Below are 27,963 nucleotides of genomic sequence, written 5' to 3'. Positions count from 1 at the left end.
GTGGAGATTTTTTCCACTGGTGAAGGTGCTGATTTAAAGAAACACGGGTATAGTTACAAAAAAAGCCAAAAAACAAAAAAAGCTCAACAAAACCAATAGAAGCAACATACAGCATATAGGAATTAAGTTAGAGAAAAAAAAGTTTCTTTTGCATGAGGAAGTCAGTCTCTGAATTAAGTTAGAGAAAAAAAAGTTTCTTTTGCATGAGGAAGTCAGTCTCTGAATCTATTTTACTTCGTAGCTCCTATTCATTTGTTCCATCAGTATGCATGTCCAGTTGACTTGCATACTGAGCTACTCAATTTTTTCCTAAACAAATTCTTCTTCCTGAGCCCTCCAAAAAGAGCTATAAAATGTGGTCAGTGACACCAGCCTGGCTGAGCAAGCAAGTAGCTTTTTACCTTTCTATAAGAACTCCCAACAGAAAGCCTTTCCAGGCTGCTGATTGTATGAAGGATTTTGCTCTCTCTCTAGCATCATGAATATGCAATTGAATCTCTCACATTTTTCCAGAATTCATTACTTCACCTTCTATTGTTCAAAATCTTCACATAACAGCAAAAGGAACCTTTAGAGGTGCAAAGACTATATCTAAGAGAAAACTCTGAAAGTGTCACGGACATAATATACTACAGAGTATGAGTGCCATGATACAGTACTGAAGTGGAATGGTGAAGAATGCCCTTTGACTCTCATCCTGGAAACACCTAGCCAGTTTCAAAAACCTTTTACATCAGCAGTTGCTTATTATCCTGCACTGAAACATACCATAATGATTTTTGGTATGTGAAAGCCTTCAAAATACATTCATCTTGTCTGCCAGAATTTTGAATGCTGAAAATAGCATGTCATAAATTTTAACAGAAGGCTATGCATAAACAGCACACTCTCCCAATATACATTAATAACTTTTATTTACATAGGTGACTAATTTTTTTGCCGTATGTTTCTATGCCATTTCAATGCTGTTAATATCTGGCAATGTTTAATATTTTGGGAAAATATGAAGTCAGGTAACAATAGCATTGTGTCTACTTTGTAATCCCAGCATACAATCCTGTTCTTCAATCCAATGCTTTTCTATTACTTTAAAAAATCATTCATGATAGGAGTATTTCATGGTTACCAACAGGCTATATTTATTATTATAATTGAGGACTCTACATACATTGTTGCACAAAATTATAATGGACCAATCAACAAAACCATACAGTTTGTATGCAACTGTAAATAGCACTTTAGCGGAAGTTTAACACACTGTGCATTAGTTGTCTTATTAAGGTGACAACTTAAAATGATTACTTCATGTGAGTACAAAAATGCAAACTTTCATTCAAGGCATACACAAACACACAAAAAGGATTGCTATACATGCCACAGGTCTAAAATGAACATCAAATCAATCCCCTCCACCCCAAAACAAGTTAAATGAGTAAGTACCAGCACTCTTAGCAACCACCAGTGTTATCACATTCGAAGTGTTATCTCTAGCAAGAAGCAGAGAAATGCAATCTGAAGAAATGCCCTTAGCTTGAAGTTTTAGATTTAATGCAACTATGTCACACGAACTCCATGTTTTTGTTTGGCAAGAGTGAGAGTCACATCACTATAGAAGCACTTGACCAGTGTATTACCACCAATTCCTGAATCACTATATAAAGTAACTGTGCAATAGTTGACTGTTGAAAGAAATAGTGTCTTTACATCAAAAGGTGATATACAACCAAAATTCAAGTATTTACTATTAGACTGTACTTAATTCTGACCTTCTATTCCTGTGCACTACATAAAGCAGATGAAGCAGAATTTTTTTATTTTTTCATTTTTATTCTTCCCTTTGCCCAGTGAAAAAGTGCAGCGGGAAGAACCAAAATGTAGGTGCAATCCTACATCTACAGCAGTTGGTGACAGGCATGTGGGTACAACTGTCTGAATCAAGATGACCTCTGGATTTTCAACACGCAGCCTTAATGCTCTCAGGTGACTCCCATCTCTACACCTGCAAGACTCCTGCTGTCCCCCTACTTTTTATTTGCACCATTTTCACCAGCTGTCAAATCTGTTGTTCAAGGAGACATGTTATGTTCTTTTCTGCACGTGAGCACCCAAGCTGCACAGTATTATCTCTGGACAATCAGGAGATAAAAGGGTGGAACAGTTCCTCTCTCATACCAGGTTTTGGGACAGTCTGGAGAGACATTTACTCTTCTGTCTCAGCACCACTGAAGAACTGCTGAAGACTGTGTAAGCTTGAAAGACACTTGTTTACAAAAACATAATTCGGATTAAGTAAATTCCAAAGAAAAAATATCCTCTTACAGTATTTTAATTACTCCCTAGATCAATTTAAAAGTAGTATGAAATACTAAGGTTTTTTTTCTAATTAAAAATACTTTTTCTCCTGTTATCAAGTTATCAAGACAGGAGTTAAACACAGGGGACCATAAACTTTGGTGAAAAAATCTTACTACCTACAGAGTTATGAAAAAGAGTTCAAACTCTAACAAAATTAGTAGCATGCATGATCACAAAGAAAAAAAAAGTAATGAGAAACCTGAGATTTGTCTCTCAAAAAAAGTTTTCATAGATTCTAGTGCAAACACAGCACATTCTGTGAACATGGGGAATGAGAATGTGGAAGCAGTTTTACCACCACTGCAAATTAATAGAGACAAGATAAAAAACTGAAATGTGAAAAACAAGGCCTGTGTATAATTTTTTAGCCCTCCAGCGCCCAGATACTTCATGCTTTGAAAATGACCAAGTACAGCAGGGACTGTGCTTTCAACAAAGAAAGGAAAAGAATTAAAATTAGGCTAGTCCTCTTCAAAGCATATCTACAACTGGCGCTACCATAGCCTACCACTATATTAATACATGAACATTTTTATTTCCCTGAATTTAAGGGAAAATAAACCACCAGAAAACACACCTACAAAAAGATGAAAGCATTGGAAAACTACAAAGTAAGCAAGGACTGTGTGTTTGTATATATAAATCTTTATAAATACTCACATAGAAATGATTGTGATTTTTTGTTCATTGGTTTGTTTTCCCCAGATCAAAGCAGAACACAATGTATTCTTTCAAATGGGTTTAGAATGAGGAAGTATGAGTACGACTGACAAAGCAAACGGCAGAGGAAAAGAACAGTGAAATTTTATTTCCTTGGCAAGTGGAAATACAGAGATGTTACTGTAGCACTTACTGTTCTTACCTTTTAGATGCCAATTCATCATAAATTACAGCATAACTACATCAGTGGTGGAATTTAACACACAGCTTGTATTTTCAAATACTTAAGTTTATTTTTCTTAATAGTATCCCCACTTTACGCAGCCTACAAAATGCATTTGCTGAAGAAAATGCATCTGCTTCTGAAAGTCATAATAGCAAGTGTTTTGGGCTGCTCAAAGAAGTACTCCTGAAATTTCAGATGTTAAAGCTTTCTCCACAGCCACATGTTCCTTTGATGTTTGGATTATTGAAGACAAATTCACTGGACAGTTTGTCTTCTACATAGTCCATTTCAGTTCCTAGAAGTGTCAGCTGTGCCTTCTTTTCAATAAACACTCTAACCCCTTGAAAAGAACAGAAAACCAGAAATTACATACAACAAAACCCTCATTCAATTTGAAATTCTCTTCTGACCAGTAATTAAAAAAAAGGAAGCTAATACTACAACTTGGTTTCCCTGGCCTAATGTGGGGCACTTTCATCACTGTCTTCATTCTACCTGTAAAAGTCTGACAGAAGTCTGGAACTGTTACTTATGTGTGCACATGAATGTCTTTTCTTTTGACAGGGGACAAAAAAAAAATGACACTGATGGAAATAAGCTGTAGAACAGGGCAACAAATCTCACCTTGAGTGCACAATTCCTATGCATTACAGACAGTAACCCATTTCATGCCCTTCTTAAAGTCTGTGAAGCCAATAAAATGCACAAAACTTTGACAATATAGATTTCTTCTCTCAAAATGACCAGGTTTCATTCCCCCACCCACCACAGAAGCTTGCACTGCTGCACCAGAAACTCACCATCTTGAACTACTTCTTCATCAGAGTCTCCTTTTGATTTTGTATATTCTAATGTGTAAGAAAGTCCATTGCATCCCCTTGTACGAACACCTACTTTCACACCTACCTAAAGAAAAAGAAACAACGAAAACCACCACATGCATGACTTCCTTTTTAAAACCTATCAAGTTACATCAAGTTAAAAAGTATGCAGAACAATGAAATGCTGACATTTATTTTTTTCCACTGCCTAAATGCAGAAGTGAATTACAGTAACAGATAAGAAGTACCTTTCTTTTTTCTTTTATCAATTTAACTGCCAAGGTTAAAAAAAACCAAACATCTGATGCTTGCTGGAATGGATCATGCCATATAGTATGCTAGGTTTTTGAAGTAACAAACCATTGGCACACCTGTAGGAACCAGGTCTCAAAAAGAAAGTCAGATTTCAAAGACAGGTACTTTTGTGACTTCAAATTACAGTTTACTCAGATGCTAATTCAGGTACAATGACAAGATTATACACAGCAACATAATTATGAAGCTGTGAGGCCAAAACAAGGGTGGCTACTAGATTATCACAGAACTCTTGTAATGACACCATCAGAAAACTTACTTGAAACCAAAGTTCTGAAAAATGTACTTTGATTTTTCATTACCTCAATTGCCAGCCTCACTTAAGAAGCAAACCCTTCCCTAAATCAAGTATATGTGCATGTTTTAACCAAAGCCAACTTAGTCAATGTTTGTAACATTCACAGCATTCAACAAGTCTGACTAAAAGAGCATCCATGTAAGGAAAAAACTGAGAAGTTTTAACAAAGTAGAAAACTATTTGTAAGAATCTTTAAGAAGTACCTATATCACTTTCTATACACCAATGATTCATAACTGAAGAGGCAGATTTTATCGTCTATGTCTATATGTTGTGATAAAAATGTATCAAAATGTAACATTTCTCATCACATGGACTCTCAAGACAAACTGCATCAGATCCTGTCACATTGAACACCTTTCTCTACAGGAACTGCTACAAATAATGGGTTGGAAAATGCAAACACCATTTACAGCCAGGAAATGACTGACAATATAAATTGTAGGCCCAGGGCTTCCTTAGGATGATTTAAAACATTAGAACAAATAAATCTAGTTAGTTGCAAACGTGCAGGAAGCAAAATAAACAATGGCCTTGGTTAATGAAAGTAATATTCTTGAAACAATACTGTAAAACAAAACTAATGCTTGTTTTTACAATGGTTATAGAAGAAGACTCTGTGTGTCTTTCCCTCAAGAAGAAAAGATGACAAACTCATTATTTGGTGAAACACTGGTTACTTAAAAAACACATTGTCTGGCAAGTTGCCTAAGCTTTAGATGTTCTCCGATGCATATGAATATAATTTTACTATTGCAGACTTCGCAATGAGAATTCCTACAAGAACTTAAATAACAGCTGAAGAGCTCTCTTGCTATCAGAAATCACTACTATGCCACACTAAAGGGTTTCATTAAAATGCAGCTCAAAAATATCTGAAGCTTAAAGTTTTTCCAGCTTTATTAATCTCAACAGTAACTGTACAGTGAAATGCCATTACAGTCAGTTGCTTCCTTCATTTCATTTTATAACAAGACAAAGCTGGATATGCAAATAAGCTTATGCATTCCCACCAAAGAAGATGTCAACATCTCTAACAAACACCTCAGGGTTCAGTTCAAACCTCTAAGTCAGAAATGCTTTGCAATCATGAGCTGTGCTAATACCTTAGCATACCCTACAGACTGACCCTGTCTACACTTACATGGTCAGGTTTATCTTTCAGAAGCTCTTTTATCTTCTGGACAGCAGAAGGGGTCTGAAAGACAAAAGCATATACATTTGATTTTGTTTTGTTTATTTGCAGTGAGTGCTTGCACGTATTGAAGTTGATGCCTGTAAGATGCTTAAAACAGATGTCTGCTCAATCTAATTGACACAGAGCACACCAGCTCTCCTCTCCTCACCCACACAGCCAGCAAACAGGTATCTCAAGAATTCAATCCTTAATCCTTAACAGTGGGGCTTTTGGCTGTTAGAATATCAGAATGGCTTCAGATGAAAGAGAGCCTTAAAGATAATCTAGTTCCAACACCCCTGCCATGGGCAGGGACAGTTGCCAAGTTGGTCAAGGCCTTATCGAAACCGGCCCTGACCACATCCAGAACTTCCCTGGGCAACCTGTTCCAGTGTTGCACCTCCCTCACAGTAACAAATTTCTTCCTAATACCTCATCTAAATCTCCCCCTTGCCTTATCACTACTAGAAGTGATCACTAAGATCACTCATCACTCCTGATGAGGAGCCCTTCTCCAGCTTCCCTGCAGGTCTCCTGAAAATTGGTTGCCATAAGGTCTCCAGACAACCTTCTCTTCTTCAAGCTGGACAGACCCAACCTTCTCAATCTGTTTTCATAAGGGAGGTGGCTGCAGTCCTCTTACCAATTTTGTGGCCTCCTGTGGACTTGCTCCATGTCCTTCTTATGCTGTCGGCCCCAGAGCTGAATGCACAGCAGAGCAGAGCAGAGCAGCAGAATCCCCTCCCTGGCCCTGATACCCATGCTGCTTTGGATGCAGCCCAGGATACAGCTGGCTTTCTGGCTGCAAGTGCTCATATCTGGCTCATGTCCAGCCTCTCATCAATCATCAAACTTAACTGTTTCTTGATACGGCTGCTCTCAACCCATTCTCCACCTAACCTGTTGGTGTGCCTGGTATTGCCCTGACCTAGGTGCAGGACCCTGCATTTCACTTTGCTGAGCTTCATGAAGTTTGTATCAGCCCACCTCTCCAGCCTGTCAAGATCCATGTTGTTTCTTTGCAAAATTTCCCCCCAAAATCACTACCCTAATTCAATCAAGTAGCTCTGTTCTTGTAAAAATTTTGTCATGTACCCATTACAGACAAAAATTAGTTAGCTACAGATGGCTTATTGTCTATTTCTGTCTCCCCATTAACCTTAAGGCAGCCTTTGACTTAGCAGATAAAATTCATGCAGATCTAGTTGATGCAGAAATGCAAGAATACAATGCAAATGTCAAAATTTCCATTACATTCCCACAAGTTTCTAAGACACCGAGAAAAGCATTAGTGAAGTTCTTACTATGAGCCGAATTAAATACACATGGCAAACGCAAAGTACACCTGCAGTAGAAAATAATTTCTAATTACCATTACTACTCTTGTTAGAGACCCACTACTGAGCAGGAATTACCTGCTCCGACAAACGACTAAACTGTATGCACTCGATCTGTCCCCGTTCCTGAGAGGAACTGACTGTACTTTTCTCTGCAGTGATCCCTGCAGAGAAAAGAGTCAGAGGCTGGAAAAGACCTCTGGGATTATCGAGTCCAACCTATGACCAAACACCATGTTTTCCAAGTTTGTCCTCTCCAGCACGGCCGCTAGTACACAACGCATTTTATTATTAACAACAGGAAGTAATGCCTTCTTGGAAATAACCAACGAGACAGCCTCGGTAGGTAACGCATTACCCTTTTTCAAAAATATTTAATCAAATACTCTTTTTTAGGGTGTCTATGCGACAAGGCCCCACACTCGCAGAGGCGGCACCGGCGCTGTCCCGGAACGCTGCGGTTCCGCCGACGGAGCGGCGGAGCGCCGGGCCTGCTCTCAGCGGCACTGGCCAGAGTAGGAGCTACCGCCTCTCGACTAGGCAGGGGGAAGAGGAGCCCCCTGCAGCCTGCCCGCCACAGCCGCCCCGACGACGGCGAAGCCCGGCGGGGAGGCCCGTTCCCGCCCCTGTCCCTGTCCGCCCCCCTGTCGCCAAGGGCCGCCTCACTGCCCGGAACGGAGGGGCCCGTGGCGCAGCTCCCGCACCCGCGAGGTGCCGCGGACCCCGGGTCCCGCCCGCTGCCCGTCCACAGCACTGACCAGCGTGAGGGCGGCGCGGGTCGCCTGGATCCTGCGCTTGCTGACGGCGCGCACCGTGGCGCGCACCACGGACGAGGCCATGGCCCGGCGCCCTCAGCCACAGGCAGCGCCGCCCACACGCCGTGACGCCACCGCGCACGGGCCGCGAGCGGGGACGCGCGGGGGCGGCTCCAGCCCGGGACCGGCGCCCGGTCCGGCTCCGGCCCCCGCCCCAGGGCGGGGCTCCGCAAGCAGCGGGGCTGCGCGCCGAGATAAGCGGCAAAGGCAGCCAGGACGCCCTGCCCTTCAGCTGCCTCGGCGGAGGCCGCGGCAAAACAGTCTCCCAGGTGTCACGAGGAAAGGCGAGGTTTTTCTGAAACCCTTTAATGATTGATTAGTCTGTTACCGCTCTTGAAGGTTCAAGTTAACAGGTTACGGAATAACAATTTTATTAATTCAGAATGCTAGGGGTTTGGAATGGAGCTTAGAGATCACCTAGTCCCGACCCTTTTGCTGTGGGCAGGGACACCTCACACTAGACTAGGTTGGTCAAGGCCTTATCCAGAACTTCCCTGGGCAACCCCTTCCAGCGTGCACCTCCATCACAGTAACGAACTTCTTTTGTAATACTTAATCTAAATCTCCCCCTCGTCTTACCACTACAGGTCCTGATGAAGAGTCTCCAAGTTCCCTGTAGGCCCCCTGCAGATACTGGAAGGTTGCAGTGAGGTCTCAGATAACTTTCTCTTCTTCAAGCTGAACAGCCCCAACCTTCTGATCCCTTCTTCATAAGGGAGGTGGCTGCAGTCCTCTTATCAACTTAATGCAGAGGAGGCCACACACTCAAACAGTTCCATATCCTTCTGGAGGTCTCAGAGCTGGATGTGGTGTTCCAAGTGGTATCTCACAAGAGGGGCAGAATCCCCACCCTGGTCCTGCTGCTTTAGATGCAGCCTAGAATTCTGACATGTTAAGGTTCAAGGACTGCTGGTGAGAGTAGCTGACTGGAAAAACATATTCAAAGCAATATATTAATTCAAAGCAATATATGAAAAAACTCTAATCCCTAACAAAAGTGAGCTTCAGACAATCATTTACCATCATAGAACACTGTTCTTACCCCGTAGTTGTCTCCAAAGGGGCAAAGAGAGTTTGAGCCTGTCAACTGATTCCAGAAGCTACAGTGGAGTCTTTACTAACTTCTCACCCTTGTGAATTCACTTTTGTACTATCTTCTTATGTTTAGATGGAGCTTAAGTGTCTGTAGCCATATAGCTTACCCAATTAGGGGTGTTTGTATGTTGGGGGCAGCTAACTCAGAATATATAATGTGTCAGCCTAAGAAGGGGGATTTCACAGCTGCTGATTTGACAACAGGACATTCTCCTTTATCTCCATAGGTTTTCAGCTGCTGTACAAACTGTTCAGCAGCCAGAAAGGACCACAAAGTTTAATCCTCTGCAACAGCATTGCTACAATGAACTCTATTCTACCCACCTTAAGCATGTATAGTGAGTGGGAAGTCAGGTATGCTGGCCACAGTCCATCCTGGGAGTAGCAATCTTATTTTCCTCTATAATTTCTATACCGTTATCTTTCTACCCCCAAGCATTTTCCCACACCAGGGAACAACAGAGGCCCATGAGTACATAGTCTGCAACCTACAAAATACAGGCACAGAATGTGAATACTTATTGACCATCACACTGGCAAGCACTTAACAATGCATATGGCTATTCGATAGGAAGCTTTGGTCAGCAGGCAAAATCTATGTACAGAGTGATCCAGTATGGACAAATCCCTGAGAGAAGTGCACAGGACCTGGAACCAGTGACTGTGATCCATCACAGACAATGCATTGTCTGCCCTCCTACTGACCAGGATTCCTGCCCTTTCCTCCAGGTTCGTGCCAGTCTGGGGCTGAGTGAAAGGATGGCCACGCAGTGGTCAGGGCACAACTGCACTTCTTTATTTATCCCTGCTTGGTACAGAATCATCATCTGAGGAGAGCTCAAAAGCTGCTGGCTGAACTGAGCTGCCATTCCACAACTCCTGGTGGCTACAGCAACATGACTTGCAAGAAACCCCCAATAGCCTCAGTACAGGGACACTCTTGCCATTACTTTAAGTTGAATGTTGGCTACATCAGAAGGTAAACAAGTACTTATTTTTCATTTTCACATTCCAGCATTCTTAAATATGCTAAATACTTTAAACCCCTGTTTATGAAGTCCAAGCACAAGAACACTGGGTCTCATCCCCTCACTCCCTGATTTTGTGCTTAGTAGTTCTGAAGAGCTTGGTAGTAAGATGAGTCATGTATTTTTTACATATATAACTATGCTACTGCTCTTTACTGAGGCACAGTACTACTACCTCAAATATACAGATAGCAGGTGTATAAAGAAAGTTGCATTTTTCTTTAGCTACAAGAAGGGTGTCTTCAAACATAATTCATGCACACTGAGCATGCATCTCAGCTAAACTACTCCTACTTAGGGGTGTGGGCTTTAATGGACTACTGAAGTCAGTACACTTGAAGGCGGGAAGCTTGTGTACAAATGCTGCTAATACCTTAATCATTCACACTCACCATGCAGGCACAAAGGATGCTTCCAATCATCATTCCTTAGTCCCCTGTCTGCTGAATCAATCTGTCCATGGAAGACTGAGCATGGACTAGAAAAACAGACTTCTCCCAGACCAGATAAATGCAAAAATCAGTTTTAAAATCTAACTAATTCAAGTGAGTAACAAGAAATATTGGTAAGTTATCAGTGGAAGAAAAAGTCAACTTTCCATGCTAGAAAACCCCCATTCTAAGCAGCTATTTCTAGCCCTAGAAACTTGCTAATGAAGGTAATTTTTTATGTGGCTTCTGTGGCTCTTAGAAAAATGTGAAGATGTTTATAAAAGAAATTGCTGTGTATTAAATAAATTTAAGTAAAATTTTAACAGATAGGGAAACAGTTTTAAATATAGCTATGAAACAAATCTCACCAGAACAGTAAGATTCGCAAAAATGGATGTGTGTGATCTAGTAGTTAAACACCTAAATGACATTGACTTACCTGTATAAGAAAGTTAACAAGTTTGCGTCTGTGTTGCAAACCCAGATGAAAAACCTGATCCTTCTCAGCACTGATAACCTACTATTCATAGCATAAAACATATTTCAACTTTGGAAACTCAGACATCAAAAGCATGTGAAATTCATGTGAAATATGGTGACAGCACTTTTTTCTAATAAAAAAGGCAGCATAAATAAACAACTGTGTGTCTCTCCATATCATTAAGAAAGACAGAGTATGCACCTGGTTCAGAAGAGATTTATACACTTCCAAAACAAGACTTAGGATGCTTGTTCCCTAAGACCCCTTTGGCAATTCTAGCTTTCAAATTCCATAAAAGTAGATTGATAGGGAAAAAAAAACTGAATATGATGGTTATAAATGCAGATAATTATAATAAGATAACATTAATTCTACATTTATGTCTGGAATATTGAAAACTACAACCTCAGGAAAAAATAGAGAAACTTAAGTCTGATTTTCACTTTTTTTTTTAAATTTATTTCGGATTCATAAATTAACAGTGGTTTCAATTTTAACATGTAACTAATTCTTTTCTGAACAAGATAAGATGGTAATTACCACCTCTGGAAGGACTTCAAGTAAAGCTCAAATTCCTGCTACGAATTAATGTAAATTCTTGACTGGTACAAGGATCCTCTTCGCATTCTATGAAAACGGACATGTGTTTTTCCCCAGTTGCCAATATAATACCTCTATTTCTTAAAGCAGTTTTGTCTGTATCCCCAAGGCCTTGAAAAGGATTCTTAGCAGCAACAAAACAGGACTGACCTGTTACCTAGTCTTTCTTTCTTTCTTCTTGAACGCGAGCACAGCAGCAAATGAACTCCCATAAAATCACAGAACAGAAAACAACCTTGCAAAATCTGAGTGGCATTGCTTATCCAGAGATTGTTTTACATATGATGGACTAGTGTCTATGTCTTTAGTTCTCTGGAGAAATAAAAAAGAATATAGCGGTCTACAAACATCTTGAACACTTACACAAATATTCCGTAAACAATCAACATTAATAAATATCATTTGCTCCTTCAAAAGATTCATTTTTGAAGAAAATATAATTTATTTGGCTAGCACATAGTTTTAGTGCAGTTTAAAATGGGCAGGTGTAACAACAAAACCCTGAATACAGTCCATTTTTAGTAACTGCCCTTTTCTAAATTCATTACCTAGTAAACAAATACAAAACATCATGGCTTTCTATTAAAATGCTCAAACAATCTATTAAAGAGCAGGGGTCTGTATGAAAATCCACAGTTGCTTGTACTAGCAATCTAAAAGAAAACACCCATATTTTCATTGAACTTAAGCTGAAGGTTGTCTATGCTGCTGTCCTGTGAACTCAGATGCCTTAGCCAAAAACATTTCTTTCAAGTGAATGATGGACCTGTGTCGCAATTTGTCAGTGCCTTAATGTCCCTCATGATTCTTGCTGGGTCCTCTTCTGTGAGGCTTTTCCCTGAGCCATGTATTTATTGGAAAGGCTGCCTAAATTGGAAGGAAGAAAGCATCATGGTTTAAAGGTATTAAAAAAAAAAGAAAAAAAACCCACATAAACCAACTGAAACAAAAAGATGGGAGAAAATTACTGTTAAGTCAAACTATAATGAAAGGATATATATACAGATCAACTTAAGATCATTACCTGCTGAAGGACAGAAGGAAATAACAAAATACAAAATGGAAAGGAGTAATTTTCTTGAACTAAACACCTAATGACAAACTTCTTTGTGTTACAAGCCTTTCAGTGAAGACTAAAAAATCCAATGTGTCTTCCCAACAAAACTGCTAATTTTATTTTAGATACTTAATTGCAGTCAAGTCTTTACAAACTTCAGAAAACTAATTAGGTCCCCCTCCAACTGCAGAGAGATTAGTGTATTATATACCCATGCTGCTGGAAAGGTTTGCAGAGTTGTCCTAAAAATTCTACTTAAAACAAAAGCAGCAGTTCTTAAAATCTTCACTGTACTTCTTAACAAGTGTGTGAAATTACTGTAAGGAAGCTACACTGTTAATCACACATTTAAAGCAAAACATCTCTGACTGAGAAAGCATACATAAAGGCCTTTATAATACAGTACCACTGCTACTTCTAAATGTAGTTTTAACTTGTTTGCATTTTGGCAACTCAGACCAAGGATGTGGTCTGATAATCTCTAAGTTAGTTTATTGTGTATAATTCTAGACAATTACTGCAAGAAACCCTCACAAGAAAGTATTCCATGTTTTGCCCCTGAAGAATCAGAGAACCCCATACAAGTTAAAACAGGACAGATTGATATAACTCCACCATACCCTGCTGCAAAATAAATCTACCAGAGTCAATGATAAAAAGACACAGAATTGTTATGCCCAAGATTTGCTTCCAAAACAAAACTCAAAAATTGTACATTTCCCAGATTAAAAAAATAGGTAGCTTCAGCCCATTCAAGCTGCCACTGTGTTCAGCAAATTAGCTGAACATGATGAGGAATCATACAATTATAGAACAATCTGGGTTATCATTTAGTCCAACCTTCCTGCTGTGGCCAGGGACATCTTAACTAGATCAGGTTGCTCAGAGGTCCATCCAACCTCACCTTGGATGTTTTCAGGGATGAGGCATCCACCATCTCTCTGGGCAACCTGTGCCAGTGTTTCACCATCCTCGTTGTAAAAAACTTTCTTCTTTAATCTAGTCTTTCAGTTTTAAACCATTACACCTTACTATTGCAACAGTCCCTGCAAAAAGTTTGTTACCACCTTTCTTACAGGCCCCTTTCTAGAACTGAAAGGCCACAATATGTCTTCCTTGAAGCCTTCTTTTCTCTAGGCTGAACAACCCCAATCCTCTCAGCCTCTCCACAGGGGAAGTGGTCCATCCCTCTAGTCATCTTGGAGACCCTCCTCTGGACTCACTGCCACAGTTCCATGTCCTTCCTGTGCTGGGACCCCAGAGCTGGATGCAGGGCTCCAGATGGGATCTCACCACAGCAAAGGGGCAGAATGCCCTCCCTCACTCTCCTGGCCAGGATTTTACACATAGTTTCTGAATTGAAGACATACAAACCTGACTGGGGACTCAAAAATACTCTTCCTTTTTGTTTCTTTTTTTCTTCATGCATAAGCACTCCCTATAAAAAACATACACACATCAATGAACTAACAAAAGTGAAGTATTTAATTTCACAACGTTGAAAGTTTTCCTTGAAGTCGTAGGTATAGCTTTTCTTAATTACATTATATGGACTTTTAAACTTATAAAAAGTAAAAGATGAAACGAAAGTGACACACGGTGTTTACCTGATTTAGTCCAGCATGTTTGAGAGCAGTCAATGAAGAAGGGGACCAGCACAACACTTCTGGCTTTGAGCCATCTGAAAAAAATTATAAAAAGGAGCTGCTAATTGGAAACTAGTTTCCATTTCACAATAGTTATCATAAGTTATCTTAAGATAACTTATAATAAATAGTTATCATAAGACAGAAAAATATAAAAATATTTTCTGTCTAGAATCAGGAAATGTAGAATGTAGGACATTGTTATTTTCTTCAATTTTGTAACATGGAAAACTCACATAATGTGACGACATATTTAAGCTAGGAACCTACAACAAATTAAGCTTTGTATCCTCCTCCAGAATCATGGAACTTAGAATGAATGAAGAAAAGGTGGTAAGTGAAGTGTCTGTAGTCTCACAAAATGTAGCAATGCAAAGAGTGAAGTCTGAACTCTTTGATCCATTTTTCCATAGTACTTTACCCAACTAGAGAGATAGTACTTTATCCAGCTTCAGGCACTAAACAAACAATAAAAGCCAAAGCCCAACCTATAGCAATTCTTTCAAATTCAAACATATTAATTCCCAAAATACAGATGATAGATAAAAATACCTATTGCAGAATTTATTATTGTAGACATATATCTTGCACAGCCTAAGTATAGTTCTCATATGAAGAGTACTAAATATGATTGACTATGAAACAGTCAGGCATATTCCCCTCTACCTTAGCAGACTCAGTATCATGGCAAACAGAATGGCTGGAAAAGAAGCTCAGTGAGAAAAGGTCAAAGGTAAACAAACTCAAAAGTTAAATTTAGATTTGACATATACCTTCAAAAGGTCAAAAGCTGAATGAAGCATGGTTTCAATTTTTAATCAATTTTTCTGTCCCTCCAGTACTTCTAGTGATCTATCAAAGTAAGAATACTTCTAAATACATTCACAATTCTGAACATACTTGCACCACTGTCCTCCCTCTTCCAGTGTTTTAACAGAGTCTTATGCCCTCTTCGACTAAATGCATCTGATTATGAAGAGTTTACATATCTACGGCACACAGGATATTTTTGCAAATAGAGAAAAGTTGGTTTGAAAAATATGCTTATATTAAAGACTCCAATCTGTTCCTTAAAGAGGTAAAGTCATGAGTAATTAGTAATACAATTTTTTTCCAGCCTGAATTTAAATGCACCCAGGTTTACCTACAGGGAAACAGTGATACTTTGTTCCTTTGGAAGCTAATTAAAAGAACCATGTACTGTCTTAAGGCTCAGTTTTATCTTAGAAAGATATTCTTTAATAACATATACCATGAGCGAATTCCATCTTATTTGAAAGATGACTTAGATAATTAAACACTTTTTCTTAGCAGTATTCCATCCAGGTCTCTCAGTCAGGATCTGTAAGATGAACTTCTGTATTGCTTCAAATGCTGAGTTGTCAGAAACATTATTTTATTCACAAAATTCAATCTGAGCAAATCTGTACACTTTTCATACCGACTTAAGAGTCATATAGAATCATTCTGGTTTAGGTAATGTGAAAAGCTGTAACACCAGCTGTAACTAGCTAGGTTTTTTTGTTGCTGTTTTGTTGTAGTTATGATGAACTGGAATAGAAGCTGTAACTTGAAATTTTGGCAAGCTCATATAATGTGATGACAACGGAAGCAATTTCAACATATTTGATACTCACACCCTTTTTATTATAAATATCTTATCTGCTAAGAGAAACCATGCCAAATCTCACGATACAGCACATTTCTGAAAGAAAGGTGAGGATGAAAGGAAAACAGTTAAATGTGACTACATTAAAAAAAAAACAAAACACATTTACATGAAGCAAAAACCTTATCTGTTAGTCAACCACGTTAAAAACATAAAAAAGCCCTATAAGTGCTATTTAAACTACTCAGCTTGTTCAGTTTCATACCTGCAACTCCTTTATATTGTGGGCATTCTTTTTTAATATGACCTTCTCTCCCACAGATAAAACAACGTTTTTCTCTTACGTCTCTGTCTTCCAGGCGCTTCCATTTCTCTGCTGTCTGCCTGGGAGTCTTCTCCCTTCCACTTTCCACTATTACCCTTGCTAGTTTCCTCTTCTGAGGTGTACACAGGTGTGACTTTCCCTCCTTGATTAAATGCTCCTTTTCGGTTGCTTTATTCTGCATTTCTTTGTCCTCTTTGCTTCTTTTTTCCTTGATTTCTCCGTATTTTTGTGTACCTTCATAATCGCGACGCTGTCTTAGTCTGCAGGAGCAGAAAAGTGTTGAAGAATTCAGAGGCCTCACATTCACACAGTCAATAAAAAAAAACGGAAATGCATGTGCTGTCCTTAGACAAAATAATTATTCCGTGGGATAAATAAATTGCCATGCTTTTCCTTTGACTCTCCCACCAAATAGTGCTCCACTGATGTAACACATATTTAATAATTAAACTTTACAATTAGGTGATAATACAGTCCTAAATCCTAATAATTGTCACTAAAAAACCATAAGAACAGCTGAAAATTTGGCTGCTCAATTAGCAATGGAAGAGAAGAAACAGCAAGCAAAATGCTAATGAAGTACAAAAAAATAGGGCTATAGTTCTGGGCTTTTTTCTGCTTGCACAATTCAACCAGAACTCAGCTCTTTCCTTTTGAAACTGTGCATATTCACTCCAAAAGTCTCTTCTGTTGAGCTTCTAACATTCTGTGTGACTTAAAGGTCTAGGAGCGAAGATGCACTACCACTGTCAAACTTGTTTCATCTAACAACTTTATACATGACTAGATAAAGGAGACAGAAGTGAAACCTCCAAATCTGAAGATGACACCAGGCTCCTTTGACAAGTTGGATGCATTGCTAAATGGCTGGAAACTTGGAAAATACTTCACCAAACTGAATGAATGGCAAAAGAATGGCATGAGCTTCAAGATGAGCTTCTTTTTGAAAAAAAAAAATGCATAAAGGAAGACACAGGGAACTATAGGCTGGTCAGTCTCACCTCTGCCTGGTTAGATCATGGAGCAGTTCCTCCTGAAAACCATTCTAAGGCACGTGGAAAACAGAGAGGCAACCAGTGACAGCCAAGAGCAAATCGTGCCTGACAAATCTAGCAGCTCTCTATAAAAATGGGTTACAGAAATAGTGGGTAAGGAGGACCGACTGACATCATGTACCTGGATTTCTGCAAGGCCTTTGACACTGTCTTACACAACATTCTTGTCTCTAAAATGGAAAGACATGGATTTGATAGGTGGACCACTCAGTGGATAAGGAATTGGCTGAACAGCTGCACTTCAAACATGCCTTGATGTCTGTGTGAACACCAGTGATGTTGATGAGGAACACCAGGTGTTCCTCAGGAATCTGTATTGGGACCAGTAATATTCAACATTTGTGAGGGACAAAGGCAAATGGAATAAGTGCACGCTCAGAAAGTTATTGGATGATAACATTAGCTTTAAACAAATACAGTAAAGTTTTACATATTAGTCAGAATAGTTGTGGAACTGGTTGCCACAGAAGACTGCTAAGGTAAACCAGGACAATCAGGTTCAGGAAAAAAAACCAAAAAAACAACTAAAAGGACAAAATCATAAACAAGTCCAGTCCACAAATGAGCATTACCACAGCAGGACAGGTATGTGCTCTAACATCTCTTATACAGCAACCACAGTTGCTGAGGGAATGCATGGAAAAAGACTACAGAAAACAACTAGTTTGCCCTTCGTAAATAGCACCCCCTCTTGAAAGAAATGGCTGAGCAGAGGATCAAATCTATCAGCGGTTTTACCCCACAGGGCATTTCTGTTCTTAGATGCACAATCCCATTTACTTTTCCGCTAATGTTGTATAGAACACAGCTTAGTATGTGCAGTGAACTGGTGCTGCACTTCAGAATGCAAGATTAAAAATCCATAGATATAAGACAGCAGTTTAGACGTTGAGGAAACTTGCACACCACCTTCAGCATTCTTTAATTTCAAACTATCATCAGCTACTGCGCTTGCAATTGCTAAAGCTGAATAAATTTCTAACAGGATCAACAATGTAAACTCACAAATCTCTAATGTGTAATAGAACAGCCACTTCATCTAATATGATATTAGTAGCTTTTTTTTTACTTAGTTACAGGAAAGTGCAAATTATTTTTAATGACAGCTTTTAACATAAAGAGATTCCAAACAATGGTTAGATTTTTCCATCCACCTTACAAGTGAGCATAAAGGTTTTCAAGATTTCACTGTTTTTCAGATATGAAGTCTTTAAAGAGTTTTGTTAGAGAATGAGTTTTAAGTTTAGATATTTTGTAAGAAGAAGAGCAGCAAAAACCTTTCAGCCGCTCATTGGTTGCCAGAAGAGAGTCACTGAATATTGGACATGGCTACTCAGGGACAGGAAGCATTCTCTTGGATGTAAAATTGTTCTCATACATGTGTGCTTATGAAAAATAATGCTGTGACATTCTTGCCTTGCTTTTGATAGGAATTGCATGATCCTGTGAACTTGACAAAATCATGTCTTGTTAGGAGCAGCAAAATTCTGATAGTAGAAACTAATAAGTAACTAAAAATATAAAATGTATCCATGCATGCTTTTCACGGCACATAGTTATTCCACTCTGCTGACTATCTAGATTCTCCTTGACTACTCCTTTCCTGCACATTTAGATTCTTTTTGATTACTCCTATCCTGTATAAGAAAGTGCAGTCAGCATTGATACTTTAACAGTTGCACAGCAACATTATCCACCACTGCCAAAAGAGGTACTGATACATTTCAAATCTAATTCCGGTTCACAAAAATCATCTGCAGTACTACAAGTTTTGATTTAGCATCACTATCCTGATCTTTTCTAAACAAACCCAAGGAAAAAAGTTACACACAGATGCGAATACTATACTCACTTTCGTCTCATGGGACAGTCTTTCATGAAATGGCCAATTTTACCACAAGTTCTGCAGCATCTATCATTTGGTGCCAGTTCTCCTTCCGTTAGTACCTCAGGATCAAAAAAGTACTCCTGTAGAGAAATCATATATTTAAAATGAAAATCCAAACTCTTGGAAATCAAGACAGTAACAAAAGTGTTAAGAGCAGTAAGAGTTACAGAAAAAAATAAACTTGGGGTCTGTAGCTGAACCCTGAAAGACCGAATTAATTAACAGGGCACTGACCTCCTCTTTGACCAGCAGCCTACTCACCACCAGGTCTGCACACTGTCATAAAATTGCAGTTTTAAGAAATGCTAAACTGGTTTTGATTTGGCTTAAAATACATAATCTATACAATGAATCTCTTGACTAGTATTCTGCAAGATATTTTACATGCAAGTAACATTAAAACAATACTCAGCAGTAACTCCCATGAAGAATTTTAGAGTAGCGTGGATTAAGAGCTTACAGTGAGTGTAACCATAGTCCTGCAAAGGCTAAGTTAAACACCAAAGAGCACACACATACTCCTCTTAGAAGGAACTTACCATTTTTGATGGGTATTCTTTAGGAAATATTTTTATAGGGGTACCAAATACCCTTCTGCCATTGATAAAAGCCTTCATTATAAAATTTGTCACTGTGGAAGAAAAACCCCAAACTGAAATCAACACTTAAATATCAAACTAGGATGTAAAATAATATCCAAGACAAGATCTTCACTTTGTAAGTTAAAATTATTAACAGAAGACTTACTTTTTCTTGACAATCCAGCTCCAAGATTGTGGTTCAAATCAAAGGGATCTGTAGAAATAAAACGTGAAAGGCATTCCTCAATGTGCTGACAAAAGAGTAGAAATTGTTTCCATGAAAATGAAATGGGCCAGAAAGCAGTTTACAGGTTATTTCTAAAATACGTCACTGCATTTTCTCTATCAGAGATCACTGTCATGGGTTAGCTTCACCTTTAAGACCGAGTAAAAAAAAGGGGAAGTTAAAGCTACTGGTGACTGATGGGAGTTTTTCTTCCTGACCAATTATCAGTCATTTTCAAGAATTGACAGCAGATCTGACCATTAAAAAGTGAATTCAACTTGTAAACACCCCTTAAGAAGTACACTCAGAGCTCTCTCGTTCTCTTTGGTTTCCGGCTTTTGAGAGGTAACAAGTTCTGTCTTGGCTTCCCCCCCCTCCCAGGCCCGGGACAAGGCCGCGGGGCGGGGGGGGAAGGAGAGAAAAGCAGAGCTTGGCAGCTTAGTTTAGTTTTCAAGGTCTGGTGCTAGACTGAAACCTGACACTATGAACTCTTGCAGCTTTTCTAAGGCTTTAATTTTTTTCTACTACCTGATAAACGTACAGATTACTCTTTTTTGCTAGAAAGACAGAGAAAGAGAGGCAATCAACATGCAAAAGACATCACAGAACTACTAAAAACAGTGAAGAAAAGAGTTAAGTTTAAAGAAGAAAGAGAGAAAAAGAAGATGCTTGTTGCTGAAAAGTCTTTCTGTTACAGCTATGGAGATGGACAGTAATTTAAAGACTCCTTTAATTCATGACTAGAGTATGGGAGGAATAGAGTATTCAAAGTGTGGACTTCAGAGAAAAAAAAGTGGTTATGATACTGTGAGTTGCTGGAACTTACGAGTGAAGTGAAGATTTTAAAGCCTTAAAGGAGCCAGGGAGATGGCTGTTTTCCAGGAAGGCTCACAGAAACAACTGAAGAAGATTTCTACCTTTGAATCACTTATCCTTAAAAATAACATCCCTAGATTCAATTTGACCCATTGCACACTTCAAAATAGTGTGAGATGGGAAGAGTGGACTCTAGAAACTCCATGGATTAGCAGGAAGAGACTTCTGTTTCTCTACAAGGACTGATGAGAAGACTCTAGAAATTGAGACTGTTTTTTGACCACCAAGATTGTAAAACTATTTTTTTTTTGTCTCTATGTTGTTATGTGTACAAAAAATAGTCAAGTAGTGAAAAGAAAAAGAGTTTTCTGAAAGTTTATTTTGGTATTCTTATTCTAATAGTTTGTTAATAAACTGTCTTTATTCCTTTTAAGTTTTAAGCCTGTTTTGCTCTTATTTTAATCCATATCTCACAACAAAAAATAAGTAATTTTTGTTACTAGTTTAAAACCACAACAATCACATTGACAACAAACAGCATAATCATACACAGAGTTGAATCATTTAAGTAAATATGGGTTCAGCTAAACCTAGTATTTTTGAGAACACCTCAATTGCATTATAGCTAATTTCTTTGCAAAAGGATTTTGTTAAATCTATTCTTCTGCTGCTTAATTCATAATGAAAAGTGTGAAGTTTGCTTTGCAACTTCTTTTCAGTAGCCAAAAAAACCCCTAAGAATAACAGTAATTTTGTGATGGTTTCAAAACATGAGCACATAGCAATTTATAACTTAGTAATAAAAAAATAAATAAGTCTTGTGAAAAAGCAAAATTTTCATGTAAAAGAAGTTCTATATATTCCTATACTTCGTATGGTTTTACCTTCAATTACAATATATTTGGAGGTCCATTGCTTCTTGAAAGTTGTAAGTAGATTTTTTCTCCTGATGCAGATGACATGCTCTTTAAAATCAAATTCTTCTGTGTAGAATCGGAGAAGCCCCAGCCACAGTTGCCCAGTAGATTCAGTGTTTTTCCCATAGTCTGGCCAAACAACTGACTAAAATCACAAAAATATTGTTACATGCAGTATTTACATTAAGCATTTTCATGATTTTCATAATGTATTTTTATTCTTTATTTTATACAGAAAAACCACGGAATTACACTAGAATTTTTCCTTTCATCATTTATATTGATAATGCAATATTGGTTTCAAATGGTATATTTTTTAATCTATTAGCAATGAAAATGGACAATTAATAGAACTTGTACTAGGTTTTGCCTCTTAAGAAAAGAATATATTAATTCACTTAATACTGCCTGTATAAAACAAAATTATTCAATGAAATTAACCAGATATGACCAGATGGTAACTGCTGCAGGTGGTAGCAGTTATCCTCATCCAGAGAGAAAAAGAACCATTAATCATCCTTAACACCTTAAAATAATTTTGTGATCTATTTTGTCAGATTTTCGAGTTTATTTTTTCACAGATGAATTACAACCAACCATATTTTAAAAGCCTTACAACACAGGAAAGGGATTTTCAAATCAGGAGCTACTCCACTTCCATTCCTGTATTTGTTCTGGACAGAATTAGTTTTGTTCTTAGTAGCTGGTATATTCTGTGTTGTGCATTTAGCTAAGAATAATATTGATAACATTGATAACCCACTAAATATTTCATTTGCAGCTCAGTAATACCTACCCTAAGTCAAGGACTTTCCAAGCTTCCCATGCTGTGCCAGCCAGCAGGTGAACAAGAAGCTGGGAAGGAGCTCAGCCAGGACAGCTGACCCACTCTGGCCAAAGGGATATTCTCTACCATGGAATGTAATGCCCAGTATATAAATGAGGGGCAAGTGGCCAGGAGATATTTACTGCTGCTGAGGGATGGGCTGGGCATCAGACAGCAGCTGCTGTGCAGTTGTATTGGGCATCTCTTGTTTCTCCTTGGTTTTAGTCCTCTCTCTCTCTCTTTTAATTACTACAACTACTATTATTATTATCATCATTGTAACAATTAAAAGTATGAGGATTATTATTTTTCTATCAATTAATAAAGTGTTTTTATTTCAACTCACAAATTTTACTACTTCTTTTTTATTTTCTTTTTTTTTTATTAGCCTTCCCACCAGGGAGGGGCGAGAGGGAACAAGATTGGCCAGCTGGAGTTAAACCACAATATTCAACCTCTGCATTTGGGAACAATGTCTTTAAAAGGAATTTCTATTCATTTGCCAAGCTACAAAGTAAATACTCACCAACTCCTCTATCTTATCAAAGAAATATACATTCCAGCCATCAACCAAAATTTCAGGCTTTTTTGGCTCTTTGTAGATCTGAAAGAATAATACTCAAACTCATTAGAAGAGTCTTTCATATTCAGCACTGACATTCTTCTGATCAAATACTGTGTACAGTCACTCAATTCTTTCTGATATACTGTACCTCTTGAAGAACAGGGATGACTGGTGGATTTCTCTGTTGAAGAAAATAAAGCACCATAAGAGTATATGCGTAAGATGACAGGCTACCTCGAGATGCGTCTCCAATGTCACATATCTACAAAAAGAAACAAGATTTTTATCTTTCATGGTGATCATCCCTTGCTGCAGGACCTACTGCTTCTAGAATGTCTGAAATACACTTACCTTTGTAAAGACTTTCATTGTGTAACACAGGTATTTTACTCTAGGATCAATAGCTGCGTATGATGACAGAAGTCTGGTGTTATGCAAGGCCTACAAGAATAAGAAAGTCATGTAGAAAATAAAGAAGCTCGGAAGTCAAGAAGGAAATAAGCTGAAAATACGAAAAACAAAAACTCTATGTTGTGTCTTCAAGAAATGCATAGTGAAACCCTGCATGGTAGGACTCTATATTGGGAAAGAAAGCATTTAACAATGAGGTTATCACCTGCTCTTTTAAAAGCCAATCAACTTCATTAATCTGTGTGGAAGTGGTACAAAACAACATTCACAGAACACTACTTTGAAACAAGAAGCCTAAATCCCCTACTACAGTTTCAAAATATTTGGTAGAAGGTAATTACTTCAACCCAGAGATTTCAGTCCAGATCTGTAAGAGCTACCAACAGACACATATGGATGCATAACTTCAAGGAGAAAACTTTCATATTTAGCGGTTAAGGTATCTTCCTCAAGACTCCCTTTGAGCTCATAAAAAACCTTCAGAAAGTTTAAAAATTGTCTCTAAGACTTAACTTTCCTTTGATGTTTCAAGGAACAGGGTTTTGAAATTTAGAGGCATTGAAATAAATGAAACCTGTTTTTAAAATGTTTGGCCAAGAACACATGGATTGGTTTTTGTTTTTTTTTTTGTTTTTTTTTACATTCTAGTATGTTAGAGTTCAGGTAAGCTGGGTTCAAAATCACGATTTCAGGTCTCAAGGCTGGGCAAGAGCCATGATGCTAAGTGGAGTCTATAAAAGCTGAAGTTACTTTATATTGTCTCTCATTTAAGAAAGACATACAATACGTAGACCACTGTTTCTTACTTTTACTGTAGAACTAAAAGATTTTCTTAGGAAAGTGACAACTCTGAAGTCACAACTGTGCAGCTGACTCCACTCATAGTCAAACAAACAAAACCAAAAAGGTTTCTTTAAAATATAATACTGGAACATGTCTCATGAAACAGATCCTCAGTTTTTGTTAAACAACATAAAATAAAAAAGGAGATAACCTTACCAGAGTATTATATAAACTGATGTCTACTTCAAGACCACTTCTGACATGGAAAAATTTGACAATTGGGACTTTAGCAGTTGTTATAGGCAAGACATTTCTTAAACCTAGGATGAAATGTCATATTACTGAATAGCTACAATACAGTATCAAGTAAATTCCAACTGTAGCCAAAAGGCAAAATAAAATCTCAGTTGACACCAAATCTGTATTTCAGTTACGTTTTAACATTGATTTTAGAAATTTGTCAAACATGATCAATCTGCTAAATATAATTTATATAAATGTACATTTAGCCCCCTTAAAAATACAGAGCAGTCTAAATAAGAGTATAGAATTTCTTTATTGAGAAATAAGCTTAAGAGATAAATGGTAGTTCATTACAACTCATTGGATATACACCAAAATTAGCACTACAAAATTCTTCCTTGATTTATTGTAGAAAAAATAGGATTCCCACTGCAGACTTGTATCAGAATATCTTTTACTATCAACTTCCTATGCACTGAAAATACAAGTACATAATTATTAAACTGAAGCCTCAAGTCTTAAATCATTTTTCTTATGCATGTAAGTTATAAATATACTATCTGTCCAGATCAGATGTGGTCCAATAGCATTATAACCTTGAACACCTACGTATACAAACAACAAAAAAATCCAAATGTTCACAACAGTCAACCTCACTCTTACTAACATAAGCTCTTCTATGTTAGTTGTATCTTAATGATTTTCATCTATAGCGCCCCAGAACACTGTCACTACAGCAAATGAAATAATAAAACCAGAATCACATATTTTAATTTTCCAGAAAGTTACCTGACTGTTTCTTGAGAACTTTTGCTAAATCTTCAATGATTCTGATGCAATCAAGTCCCTAAGACATTAAGAGAAAAAGCTGAAAGATGTTTCTGTGGCAAGTATTTTAGGCAGACATTTCATCATGTGCCATTAAGCTTAAAGCTGTATAATCTAATGTTTTATATTATACAGAATTATGTGAATACAAGAAATTGTTTCAAAATAGCATATGTAGAATCAACAGTTGATAATGTAATAATGGAAACCTTTTAAAAGCTGATATTAGGCATGAAAGGAGACTGATGTGCTCTTCCATTGTTTCCCATTCCCAGTTGTTTATGAAATAAAGAATTTTACTTATCTGCACAAATGAGGGTAGAAATGCAGAATTCAGGAGAAAACTGGCTACTTTAATGTTAAACTCATGTCTAGGGCAACAGCAAACATCCCCAAAATAATCTGTCTTAATGGTACCTTAGTATTTTCTTATAATATTAAAAACTTTTATAAAATAATGAGTCTGTTACACTAGATACACAATACAAGACAATTTTGCATTTATTTAACCCTAAAATCAAAATCTTCTCAACCTACCTCAGCAGTTGCCCGACCATCTATTGTCATACAGATATCAAGATCACTTTGTTTGAAGCCAAAGCCATTTTTTGAGGAGCCAAACAAATCCAGCTTGGTTCCTATAAGACATGTATTGTATTGTAGCCATATATCAACAAAAAATACCAAATTATATATAACACAGAATCTCAAATTGCATGTAGCTGCAAGCCACTGCACGTCTTCTAATACAGGCATGAAAATATTACTGTATTTCTATGGAATATGAATACTTTCTGATCAACCTTGCTTATGAGAAAAGAATCTCTACTATTACTGATTCATTCAAGCAGTCCAACAAATCCAGAAACAAGTCAGAATTTCCAGTAATTAAATCATCAGCATGTAGGTTCAGGCTGACATCTGATTGAAAAATGCTTTGTACAGAGATTCCCAGGGTAGGGGATATACCTGGCTTCAGCCAAAAAAAATCTTTTTTTAATTTTAAAAGAACATGAACTAAAGTCCAGGTGTTACTGGTAAGAACTCCACAAAGAAAGGAAAAAAACCCCAAATGCCTAAGATCTATGAATAGGCCAGATGTTGTGCCTGTATTTTAAAATATTCCAAGCCCAGTAAGTTTCAGTAGGAAGTACTACAAAAAAACTTGTTGTTTGTAACAGCAGTTACAAAAATGTCTGATCAATAAATAAAGTTAAAATAACAAATGTAAAATTATTCCACTTCTGCTTTGATTGTTTCTTCCTTAACTTGCCATTATTCCTTCCTACTAATACGTGCTATAACAGGAATAAATAAAAAAATCCTATATATAAAAAAGCCTTAAAAGACTTAAAACAAAAATTAATGTAATGAAGTATTTCAATGCTTAGCAACAATATTGGTTGAATATTCAAAACTAATGTGTTTATTACACTGAAATGATGTTTTCTTGGAAAACTTCAAGTATGGACAATCAAAAGTATAAATATTAAGTTAGAATGTCCTAATTACCTGGGAAATCCTGTCTAATGAAGACTTCCAAGCTTTGTCTTATATGTTCCCGAGCCTGATCCTCTACTATATTTGGAGCAAAATCATCTTTAAAAAAAGAAGGAAAAAAGACAACAATTTAGGCAACTGTTCTTTAGGAAGAGCAAAGAGTAAGGATTCAAGTGAAAGTAGGGGTTTACAGTGGGGCAGGGAAAGGGAAAGAGAAAAAGAGAAAATTCACATGTGAAGGAAAGAAAGCAAGGATGAAGTAGAAGAAAAATACCTGTTCAAAGAAAAACATTAATTAGACAAATAATGCATTTTGTCTGGTCAGAAATGGCGAGAGAGAAAGGAGGAAAGTTGGGTCACTCTGAAAAGAACAAAAGTGGAGAAGTGTTACAAAATGATATTTTGACACTTTTTTCTAGAATACTGAAGTCTTTTTTTATGAAAACTACAAGTTAAGGAACATAATTCAAATCAAACAAATATAAAAGCATCAAAAACTCCACCCAAAATTAGTCTCTCAGAAAATGTATTTTCCTGTACGAGTAATCAACCAGCCAATTGGAAGACAAATCTAAACACTTTCTACTTCTCTAGATACAAACTACTCAACAACTCTATTGCAGCCATTACCATTAAGCCAATTGTAGAACTGTATCTAAGAGTTGAAGACAATGTGAAAGCAAACTAACTGGCACCTTATAACACCATTGGTCTGTGGATTTGTTTTTTTTTTTTCTGATTCTTTTTCTATGGTACAACAATATTCAAAGGAAAAAACTTACGGTAACACTGGACACAAACTTGATCTAGAATAACTGAAAACTTGGGTGGCAGTGGAGGCAGTGGGTCAAGCTCAATTTTCTTGAAGTCTTCTGGACAATCATTCTTTAAATGACCTTCCCGTTTGCACAAGCTACATACTACTGTAGGAGACTGCATGAACAAAAGCAAGATTGGTTTTAAAAACTGCAGTGCTTCAATGAATTTGAGCAACACTTTCATATAACTTCTAACAGAACATAAGCAGTATGTTTATGTTCTGATACAG

At 37.6% G+C, this 27,963-nt stretch overlaps 2 protein-coding genes across 4 annotated transcripts in view; both read right to left on the bottom strand.

Moving 5' to 3' along the window:
- Positions 1 to 3,142: 3,142 nt before the first annotated feature.
- Positions 3,143 to 8,105, bottom strand: ISCA1 (iron-sulfur cluster assembly 1). Its single transcript, XM_058826213.1, has 4 exons — positions 7,948 to 8,105; positions 5,820 to 5,873; positions 4,042 to 4,147; positions 3,143 to 3,581 (listed from the first exon to the last, which is right to left on the bottom strand). The coding sequence occupies exons 1-4, from the start codon at positions 8,026 to 8,028 to the stop codon at positions 3,433 to 3,435; spliced, it is 390 nt and encodes a 129-aa protein (XP_058682196.1). The 5' UTR covers positions 8,029 to 8,105; the 3' UTR covers positions 3,143 to 3,432.
- A 3,365-nt stretch (positions 8,106 to 11,470) lies between these two features.
- TUT7 (terminal uridylyl transferase 7) overlaps positions 11,471 to 27,963 on the bottom strand; it is a 35,934-nt gene continuing 19,441 nt past the window's right edge. For all 3 annotated transcript variants that reach the window (XM_058826257.1, XM_058826254.1, XM_058826258.1), the window contains 16 exons: positions 27,698 to 27,848; positions 26,928 to 27,014; positions 25,953 to 26,053; positions 25,377 to 25,434; positions 24,561 to 24,664; positions 23,502 to 23,591; positions 23,299 to 23,412; positions 23,112 to 23,189; positions 21,727 to 21,904; positions 19,967 to 20,014; positions 19,759 to 19,850; positions 19,184 to 19,299; positions 16,217 to 16,536; positions 14,304 to 14,377; positions 14,071 to 14,134; positions 11,471 to 12,506 (listed from right to left, as the gene is read on the bottom strand). In XM_058826257.1, the coding sequence (XP_058682240.1) occupies positions 12,439 to 12,506; positions 14,071 to 14,134; positions 14,304 to 14,377; positions 16,217 to 16,536; positions 19,184 to 19,299; positions 19,759 to 19,850; positions 19,967 to 20,014; positions 21,727 to 21,904; positions 23,112 to 23,189; positions 23,299 to 23,412; positions 23,502 to 23,591; positions 24,561 to 24,664; positions 25,377 to 25,434; positions 25,953 to 26,053; positions 26,928 to 27,014; positions 27,698 to 27,848 (1,743 nt within the window). In that variant the 3' untranslated portion in view covers positions 11,471 to 12,438. The remainder of the gene's footprint in view (positions 12,507 to 14,070; positions 14,135 to 14,303; positions 14,378 to 16,216; positions 16,537 to 19,183; positions 19,300 to 19,758; positions 19,851 to 19,966; positions 20,015 to 21,726; positions 21,905 to 23,111; positions 23,190 to 23,298; positions 23,413 to 23,501; positions 23,592 to 24,560; positions 24,665 to 25,376; positions 25,435 to 25,952; positions 26,054 to 26,927; positions 27,015 to 27,697; positions 27,849 to 27,963) is intronic.

This window comes from Poecile atricapillus, chromosome Z (assembly GCF_030490865.1).
Source record: "Poecile atricapillus isolate bPoeAtr1 chromosome Z, bPoeAtr1.hap1, whole genome shotgun sequence".
NCBI lineage: Eukaryota > Metazoa > Chordata > Aves > Passeriformes > Paridae > Poecile > Poecile atricapillus.
Note: the sequence above shows the minus strand (reverse complement) of the source record. Positions and strands in the feature narration are given on the sequence as shown.

What these genes read in the sequence shown, in the direction of transcription:
- ISCA1 (XM_058826213.1), bottom strand. Translation starts at nt 8,028, where the DNA reads ATGGCCTCGTCCGTGGTGCGCGCCACGGTGCGCGCCGTCAGCAAGCGC. An exon ending in CCCGCGCCGCCCTCACGCTG is followed by an intron (nt 5,874 to 7,947) that starts GTCAGTGCTGTG and finishes TTTGTCTTTCAG; the next exon opens with ACCCCTTCTGCTGTCCAGAA. An exon ending in TGAAAGATAAACCTGACCAT is followed by an intron (nt 4,148 to 5,819) that starts GTAAGTGTAGAC and finishes CTTTTTCTTTAG; the next exon opens with GTAGGTGTGAAAGTAGGTGT.